The sequence below is a fragment of the Austrofundulus limnaeus genome, unplaced genomic scaffold (assembly GCF_001266775.1).
Source record: "Austrofundulus limnaeus strain Quisiro unplaced genomic scaffold, Austrofundulus_limnaeus-1.0 Scaffold1096, whole genome shotgun sequence".
In the NCBI taxonomy this organism is placed as follows: Eukaryota; Metazoa; Chordata; class Actinopteri; order Cyprinodontiformes; family Rivulidae; genus Austrofundulus; species Austrofundulus limnaeus.
In genome coordinates this window covers 36,107-46,019 of record NW_013953498.1, presented here as the reverse complement: position 1 = coordinate 46,019, position 9,913 = coordinate 36,107, and the positions used below count along the sequence as shown (strand labels likewise).

Below are 9,913 nucleotides of genomic sequence, written 5' to 3'. Positions count from 1 at the left end.
ATTTTAGTTTTAGCACGTCGCTCTCGTTCCATAAAGACACGCTGCACCGACGTTGCCGACCAGAGGGCGGTTCAAATGTAAACAGCAAACTAAACAAGCATGTCAAACTGCATCCAAAACTGCTGTTACCATCTTTTTAGAATACAAATACATTATTTAACTTCTTATCGGCTCAGACGTGTTGAAATGCCACCCTTGTTTCCAGGAGAATCGACTCAGTGATGTTTCCAATCAAAGCCACGACTCCCAGGCTTCAAACAGCACACTGTCAGCCACGTCCCACGAGGACAGAAAAAATCTGCCTGTAACCTCACAGAAAGAAGCTTTAGCAGATAACCAGTCCCCCCAGGAGGAGGAGGAGCTGGATGAGATGGAGGTGGAGTACATTGAGGTAAAAACAGCGACTTTAGTGAAATTCAGCTGCAGCTGCTCTCCATTAATCAAGCCCCTTCCTTTGTCCAGCCCACTGTGCACTTTGCAGAAGAGCCCATCATCCGCGGCGGGGATGAGGATGACGACGAGGACCGGGAGAACGGCGAGAGGAGTGACGAGGACGACGACAGGCCGGCTGTACCGATGGAGAAGCAGCGGCTGATCAGAAAAGACACGCCACACTACAAGAAGCACTTCAAAATCACCAAGCTGCCCAAACCGGAAGCTGTGGCCGCACTGCTGCAGGGCTTCAGTCACGAAGGGCTCAACTCCACTACACAGGCTGCTGAGGATGAAGAGGAGGAGGAGGAGGAGGAGGAGGAGGAGAGTATTGGCACCCCTCAGCACCATCATAGAATAGAAGAACTGGAAGACATCCGGCATCAGGGCAGCTCCAGTCAAGTAAAGGTAAAGCAGAGATTCAGACTCTCACAGGAAGTAGTCTGGGTTATTTTAAGAAAAGCATCTTTCATAACACGTAAGTGGCTTTGTAGCACAGCAGAAAATCAAGTAAGTTGAAGTTTTTCAGTGGTCTGCTGTCATTTAAGTTACAATGTTAAGTGCAGAATGAAGACACCAACCCACGACTTCATCCCGTGTAGAAACACAACACCAGCACACAAATGACACACAAACCATAAATAAAACTCTTCCTACACCTGAGATCAGCGACACATCTTTTTAAGACCACATTTTGTCCCTACAGGTAACATAACAAAGACTATGATGATCTCTGCCTCTTTCCCCCCTAAAACACTGGTTCCGTAAAGAACTAAACTTCCTGCCGTTACCAACCACCTGCTGGTTTAATCAAATAATAATGATAATTCCACACGCTGCTTCTATAACACTGAGCAACACGCTGACACGTACGAATGATGTGAGTGACGTCTGATTATGTCCATTTTAATATTGGGGGCGGGGCTGAATGAGATCTGTTGATTTTTTTATCATACCAAATTAAAAAAAACAATCTTTTAACACAAAGATCATCTCACCAAATCTGTTTTGTGTGTTTGTGTGGCTGAATTCAGACCAGTCACGGCTTATACAGGCAGAGCTGGAATGTGAGATTCAACAAGCCTTTTTTTAATATTGTATGATGATAATTACTTTGTGAATGTTGAAGGTCAAGTTAGTCTTTTTGTGAATGTCATCCAGTGCTGTAATTTCCAAATTTATCAGCTTTCAGCACACAAATCAAAAGTGGAGGATACTTGTGACTCAGCTTTTGCTGGTTGAAATATATAAACTTCACTAATACCATTTAACAGAGTTTGGTCAGTTTTTTTATTGCTTTTAAAGCTCAATATTTCGGCAATTCTTTATCGTTTGCTTTGATGTGATTCCAGTAGACCTTCTCATGACCCCACACTTGACCCACATTAGGGTCCTGACCCCAGCTGTTGGAGCCCCTGATCTTTAAACGAGCTAATATCTAAGTTAGGGTGAGATTTATAGGAAACCTCACATTATATGCTATGTGTTACATAATAATTTTCCAATATTCAATTAAATAAAGCTATAAATAAAGCTATAAAATGTAAATCTTGCAAAAGATTTCCTGTTGTCATCCCGCTGTTAAAAGAAGCTTTAAGTAGTGATGCTGAGAGAGACAGTTTTTGTTTAAAGTGCCTTAATTTATTAATTAAAAAGCTATTATGTATTCAACACCTCAAAAAAAGGGACATTTTTAACCCTTGGAGTTTTTTGTCCCACCTTTAGTCCATGACTGATCTGGCCTGTATCATCCTAACATGACTATGGATCTGTTACGGTTTTCTACTAGAGGGAGTTTCTATTCATGGTTTAGACACTGGGCTTGTTTGGTTTGGGAGCTTTTGTTTTCTTTTGTTTGCTCTCACTGCACACTTGGGTGTTTGATTTTGCACTCTGGCTCAGCTTATTGGTCTCGTCTTTCCATCTCTGCCTGTATTTGCTTTTGGTGGCTGGGGAGTGAGTGTGGAGTCACTTCTGCTTTAAGCGGATAGTGACGGTGAATATAATTGAGTAAATGGAGGGTGTGTTTTTTTTTCATGTGGGAGTGTGTATTTTTATTTTGGCCTGACTAATCCGCATGCTTCTCGCTGGTTCCTGTCCTAACAGGGGGTGTCATTTGATCAAGTCAATAATCTGCTGATTGAACCTGCTCGAATTGAGGAGGAAGAGGTCTGTACCTACGCTTTCCCATTCAYTGTTTCTTTCTGTTGCTCACTCACCCTCTTGGTCTATCACAGGTTTACGAAGTGGAGAAAACACACACAAATCTATAGCTAATCCGAGCCCCTAACAGATCTGTGTTACTGCAGTGTCAATGTGGCAGAACCCAGATACAGGACTCAGGTGTTACCTGTTCATGTTAGGGTGAACAAACAGAGTGTGTGTTTCGGTCTAACGCTATGTCATTTAGTTTAAAATGATTTCCCATATTGCTTGTTTGCAGCTGCCCAAGTTTGTCTTTTTAACTTCATTCAAATTTTATGTTTCGAAAAATACCCTCACTACTACTTTTTCAGGTACACCAGTTCAGTTGCTTGTTAACACGTGTAGATAATCAGCCAATCAGGTGGCTTTGTGAGAAAATRCCAGCCCATCAAGCACCAGCAACCATGCAGCGTTCACTTAAATATCTTTTCTTTCACATTCTGATGTTCTTGTTGATGTTTAGCAGATCGTTTTCACCAAGCCCACGTGCTTGAGCTGCTGCCGTGTGATTGGCTGATTTAGCTGTTTAACAGTCAATTAAATAAGTGTACCTATTAAAGTTTCCTGTGAGTGAATATTTAACATGTTTGGGTTTGTCGATGCCTGGATTTGTCTCATCTTTGACTGTGGTTGAAGTGTCTTAGTCCAGTATCAAGTTCTGGCACACTGCACTTCTTTCTACATCTGCTCCTTCACTCCCTGTTACACCATTCTTTGTCCTGCAATAAATGATGTGTTTGTGCTGTGATGAGATGACTCAGTTTCACCAACTACCTACAGGTTAATCATACACTATAAGGACAGAGGTGTTTGGCCACACCTGACCATCAGTTTGGACTGTATGGAGTTGAGCCTCCTTTTGCAGCTAAAGCTTGCTGCAAGATTTTAKTGTAGTTCTACAGAGATTTGTGTAGGGCTGGGTGACATGGGTTAAAAATGTTTCAGGATATATTAAAGATTTCATATTAGTTAATCGATTATCATTGATTAGTTTTTTTGTTTAACCTTTTTGAAGTAAGGACCAGGAGCAAAAAGGCGGATTGATACTGTTAAAGTGGTGACCCTTTCTCTTTTGTCCACAATTTCCTCTCGAGCTGTTGCATCATTTTCTCCTTTCACTCCACAAATTTTATTTTATTATTTTTTTAATTCTGTTGAAGCGTGATTGAAAAACGACGTCTGACTTTTATTTATTATAGAACTTTTATTTATTGTTACTTTTGTCTGATTCTAGTTATTTCTGTGACCATTGTGGGTTTTTTTCTTCCATTAAACAAGGGGTACCAACAATTTGTCCACATGTGTGTATATATTGTTATTGAATTATTACCCAGCCCTAGATTTATGCCCATTCATTTTGTAAAGCATAAATGAGGATTGCATCAATGTCGAACAAGATCAGGCTCACAATCTTTGTTCCGGGATATCTCAGAGGAGGTCAATGGGTTTGAGGTCAAGAATCACGTCTTTATAGTCCCTGCTGAGTGCACTGGGGTACAATATGAAATGGCCACCACCCAAGTGTTGCCACAGAATCAGGATAACAACATTATCCAAAATGTTTTTGTATTTGGAAGCATTTGGCCATTGCTGGAGTCAGGGACCAAAACAAACCAAAATCTACCCATGACAGGTTGGCCAAACACTTTAGGCTGTATAGTGTTTGCCCATGGAGTAGTATTTAATCCTTATGTGGGTAATATCTCTTTAAAGTTAAAAATGTAAGCTTGTATACTAACAGTTCATTCTTTAAAGTGAATAAAACAGCACGTTTGATATTTTTTCAACTGTTTTTCTATAAATACATTTTTTGCATGATTTTATTGTTTTATAAATCATTTCAAACATTCAAGATAAAGAAAATTTACTAAAACAAAGCATTTATTTGCCATAAAAGTTAACTTGATTAGCAATGCAATCTCATTATACATGGACGGCTCAACTGCATGACAAACTGCACACGCATGAAACATCACTCTTTTACCTGTTTAGACTTCTCTTTATCCCATCATTGTCTCCATTTATTCCTTTTTTCTGCATGTTTTCACAAGTGCACAGAAAACAACTTAACTTTCCTAGTTTTTCACATAAAACACACTTTGCATTATTAGGAAGTTGTTTTCTAACTTTAGTCAAAGAAATTACAACTTAGGTGTTCACATGTTGATTATTTACCTCAACGTCCATTTTATACTGTGAGCGAGCTTTAAAATTTTCAGGCATTCGTTTATTGACACATTTACAGGATTCAGCACTGACTGACGCCACCATCAGACAGAGGGAGGTCACTTAAAACCAAAAAGGATAAAATAGAACAACACATGCTAAGTTTATGAAGCAAATGGTTTTATTGTAAGCTTATCCATTCCCCATCCTGCCGTAGATCAGTTGTTTTGTTGACATTTACTGCTTGTGTTTCTGACTCCATCCTGTCTGGCTTGCAGCACTCGCTCATCATCGTGCGACAAACAGGTGGCCTGGGCATCAGCATCGCCGGAGGAAAAGGGTCTACGCCTTACAAAGGAGATGATGAGGTGAGATGGACGCTTGGAATTTGTTCAAGTTTGAGAAAGTACAAGACCAACAGAGTTTAAATGTTCTCTTTGTGTTTTAAGGGAATCTTTATCTCTAGAGTATCTGAAGAAGGTCCTGCGGCGAGAGCAGGGGTGAAGGTTGGAGACAAACTTCTGGAGGTAAAATATTTTTAAGTAGGCATGCAAGGGTTAATATAATTAGAAGAGAAAGACTTCTTATGGTGATTTTTCTAAAGATACAGGAGTCAAACCTTTCTGCTTCTCAGGTAAATGGTGTAGACCTCCACGAAGCTGAGCATCACACAGCAGTGGAAGCTCTCAGGAGCTCCGGCGCTACGGTTTCCATGACTGTACTGAGGGAGCGCATGGTGGAGCCGGAGAACGCCATCACCACTACACCTCTCAGGCCCGAGGACGACTACTTCCCACGAGAGAGGCGGAGCAGCGGCCTTGCCTTCAACTTGGAGACCTGTCCCAGTGGACCCCGACAGCGGTTCTCCACCTGCCTCATCCGTAACGACAAGGGCCTGGGATTCAGCATTGCTGGGGGCAAAGGCTCTACACCTTACCGTACAGGAGACATGGTAAAAAAAATTATATATATGCTAATTATAAGCAACTACTTCTGAAGAGGGGGTTGACCGAGACCAAATGTGAAAGATACATTTTCAAACTGCAACATTATCCGTCCGTCCGACCGTTTTCTTCCACTTATCCGGGGTCGGGTCACGGGGGCAGCAGCCTAAGCAGACTTCCCTCTCCCCAGCCACCTGGGCCATCTCCTCTGGGGGAATCCCAAGGTGTTCCCAGGCCAGCCGAGAAACATAGTCCCTCCAGCGTGTCCTGGGTCTTCTTCTGGGCCTCCTCCCAGTGGGACATGCCCGGAACACCTCACCAGGAGGCGTCCAGGAGGCATCCTAACCAGATGCCCGAGCCACCTCAACTGGCTCCTCTCGATGTGGAGGAGCAGCGGCTCTACTCTGAGTCCCTCCTGAATGACTGAGCTTCTCACCCAATCTCTAAGGGAGAGCCCAGACACACTGCGGAGAAAACTCTTTTCAGCCGCTTGTATCCGCGATCTCGTTCTTTCGGTCACTACTCAAAGCTCGTGACCATAGATGAGGGTAGGAACGTAGACTGACAGGTAAATCGAGAGCTTTGCCTTCTGGCTCAGCTCTCTCTTCACCACAACAGACCAGTACAACACCCGCATCACTGCAGACGCAGCACCAATCCGCCTGTCGATCTCCCGCTCCATTCTTCCCTCATTCGTGAACAAGACCCTGAGATACTTCAACTCCTCCACTTGGGGCAGAACCTCCTCCCCGACCCAGAGGCGGCACCCTACTGTTTTCCGGCTCAAGACCATGGTCTTGGATTTGGCGGCACTGAGCCTCATCCCAGCCTCTTCACACTCGGCTGTGAACTGCTCCAGTGAGAACTGGAGATCACGATCTGATGAAACCAATAGGGCCACTCATCCACAATAAGCAGAGATGTGATCCTAAGGTCACCAAAAAGGATCCCCTCAACACCTRYGCTGRACCTAGAAATTCTGTCCATAAAAGTTATGAACAGATCAGTGACAAAGGGCAATCTTGGCGGAGTCCAACTCTCACCGGAAACGAGTCTGACTTACTACRGGCAATGTGGACCAAGCTCTGGCACCGGTCATACGGGGACCTAACAGCCRGTAGAAACGGGCCTGGTACCCCATACTCCCAGAGTACCCCCCACAGGAGTCCCCGAGGGACACGGTCGAACGCCTTCTCCAAGTCCACAAAACACATGTAGACTGGTTGGGCGAACTCCCTTGCACCCTCCAGGACCCTGCTGAGGGTGTAGAGCTGGTCTGCTGTTCCACGACCAGGACGAAAACCACACTGCTCTTCCTGAATCCGAGATTCGGCTATCTGGACCCTCCTCTCCAGGACCCCTGAATAGACCTAACCAGGGAGGCTCAGCTGTGATGGACTTGCGACCTGTCCAGGGTGTACCCCGCCCCTCGCACTGTGACTGCTGGATATGGGCACCAGTGACCCACGTGACCCTGAAAAGGAAGAAGCGTGTACAGAAAATGGATGGATGGACAGGGAGGCTCAGAAGTGTGATCCCCCTATAGTTGGAACACACTCTACGGTCCCCCCTTTTAAACTGAAACATTATGATTTAAAATTAATCTGAGTGACGTAAAACATCTGAGATATTCAGCTGATCACCTTGATGAAACATGGRGCTGATAGAACATAAACAGCTGCAGACTCAACCAGTTATACTGTGAATATCAGAACTTCTTGTTGGGTCGGTGCCAGGAGTGACGTTGGAAGTTAGGAAGTGAAGTCATGACACATTTGCAGTAACCCTCTCAGTGAAAGATCAGCCTTTTGGTGCCACAGCGTTAACCGTCTCCACCAGGACGACAGAGTTATGAATAGCCACTCTTGAAACCTGATAGGTCCTCTGTAATTGGACATGGTGACACGATGAGGCGTATACTGGGACCGGTGCAGTACTGCCCAGCAGCTCAAGGAGCTTACAAAAAGGAAACTACCCATAAACGTCACATTTAGGCAGTTTGATTGTAAGTCTCGCTCCATTTTCAGAAGCTTTTATTTTATTGGCTTCAGTGACTTTTGTCTGATTGCTTAATCGTGAAGTTGCGATGGAGCGCCTGCATGCATTCATGTTTTCTGTTTACTTGGAACAGCAACGAAGCTCAGCGTGGTTTTTATTTTCTTGACCAAAGTGTTTATGTTGACCAAGCAAAGAGGAAATTATGTCTCAGGTGATGGTACTTCAACAAATGATTCTTAAAGACATTAAATGAGTTGTATTAGGTTTTTTTTATGTGCACAACTGTGGTCAAAATTGGGTGGCTTTAATGAGTCATTAAGGTCTAAGAACCAAGCAAAAACAAACAGTAAATAGGAGGAAAATTTATATTTTGCCTTACATGTGATCTCATATTCCCTCCTAATCAGACTCGCTGTGAGCAAACTGATTGATCTTAGTATTGCAGCCTGTTGTCACACACTTGACCACCAACACACTGTAATATTGAACTCTAGCAGATTATGTTTCAAAGATTTATGGTGTTCTACAAATAAGGCATTAAGTGCAGCACATTTACAAAAACTGTATTTTTTTTCCTTGTTTCAAAGCAACCTGATAACCCTCTTTTAGCTGGAGTTACTTGTAGAAACGTTTGTGTAAACTTGCCTCATGTCTGTTTTTAGGGGATCTACATATCTCGGATTGCAGAGGGTGGAGCAGCACACAGAGACAGCACACTGTGTGTCGGGGACAGGGTGATTTCTGTGAGTATCTTCAGTCTTATCCATCTGGCTCTTCCCTTTCTTCACTACAGTCTCTTCTTACGTGGATATTTATTATGAGAGAATTCAGCTTGTTGTCAGCTTAAAACACGACCTGAGAAGTACCAACAAAGTTTTATTCTTTGTAGTTGTGCCTGTATCACTCGTGTTGCCATAATACAGACTAAAATTTAGAAAGTAAATTTCTGATTAGATGCTACCTTCAGACATCTCATTCATAAACTCATYCAACAGAAACCTAATCTCAGTAAGTTTGTATTTGTTGAGGGGGGAGGTGGGGGGGTTCTGCATGTTTCGTTGCCTGTCATTTCCTCTGCTTTGTTGTCCTGTGTCTTCCTGCTTATTAGTAACCCACATGCTTTAATAATCAGTTTACCAGTTAAACACTTGATTCCTTTTCTGCTTCCTGTCCGGGTTTCTTCTCTGTCCCTCTGGCAGTTTCTTCCTCTCTCTTGTGTTTTTACATTCTGTCTTCCCGCATGCTCAGTAATACATTAAGTGCACCTCCCTGGCTGCTGGTGGTGGGTTTGGTGTTGGCTGAGCCTGCTGGTGTGGTCGACAGCTGTTGCCACATCAGCAGCAGCTGTGGCAGCGTTGCAGTCTGTGGTAAGAGCCGGTACTGTCGGGTCAGTGCTGACCTCTGCTTGTCAACATAAAACAGTGTGTAGTTTTTATAGGAGTGAGCTGACATAACTGCACAAAGTGATTAATTACTAACTGGTGTCAGTAATCTGCATTGGTTGCCTATGTTGACTTAAGAACAAACGTTTTAAGGAGACCTCTCACCTCCACTTGTGTTTTAAGTAAACAAAGGCAAGAGAAAGTTATAAGTGTTGAGGTGGGTAAATGAAAGGACAGCAGCATATTTAAGGTCACTTTTTAAAGAGTGGAAAGTATTTTGCTTTCTTGCTGCTTTTCCCCCTCAGTGAATCCCTGCCAGCTTTAACCTGCCTTCAGCATCTCGCTGTTACAACACTCTATCATTTCCTCCTAAGATCCCGTAGCTCTGCACAGGTGTTGGGTTTTTCTTTCAGTAACAGAGCACACACATTCACCAAATCTATCTAAATAGAACATGTTTCCATTTTTTTACAAACTGGCTTTGAGTTTTGAGTCATGACATGTAGGCCTGTCACGAAAATCAAATTTGCTGGACAATAAATTGTCTCAGAAATGACTGRGATAAATGATAATATTGTTTAGAAACTATTTTAAACTGTTAAAATGAAACCCCACCCACCACTTCATAAGTGGTTATGAAGCATATGGAAGTTTATGAAATTTACGTACGTAAAAGAAAGAATTACGAACTAACCTAGGCCGCAGATTGAGYAAACACATAACTGCTGAAGCTGTAAAATTGCTTCCCATCTTCTCTTCCCATCACTGTTCACGGTAAATGAAAAT

The 9,913-nt window shown here is 43.1% G+C and overlaps 1 protein-coding gene across 1 annotated transcript in view; it reads left to right on the top strand.

The window, feature by feature from the left end:
• Positions 1 to 205: 205 nt before the first annotated feature.
• scrib (scribble planar cell polarity protein) overlaps positions 206 to 9,913 on the top strand; it is a gene marked incomplete at its 5' end in the record, with an annotated part of 37,639 nt that continues 27,931 nt past the window's right edge. The window contains 7 exon segments of the mRNA XM_014030649.1: positions 206 to 391; positions 463 to 840; positions 2,539 to 2,601; positions 5,082 to 5,171; positions 5,253 to 5,330; positions 5,438 to 5,755; positions 8,408 to 8,488. Of these exon segments, the coding sequence (XP_013886103.1) occupies positions 206 to 391; positions 463 to 840; positions 2,539 to 2,601; positions 5,082 to 5,171; positions 5,253 to 5,330; positions 5,438 to 5,755; positions 8,408 to 8,488 (1,194 nt within the window).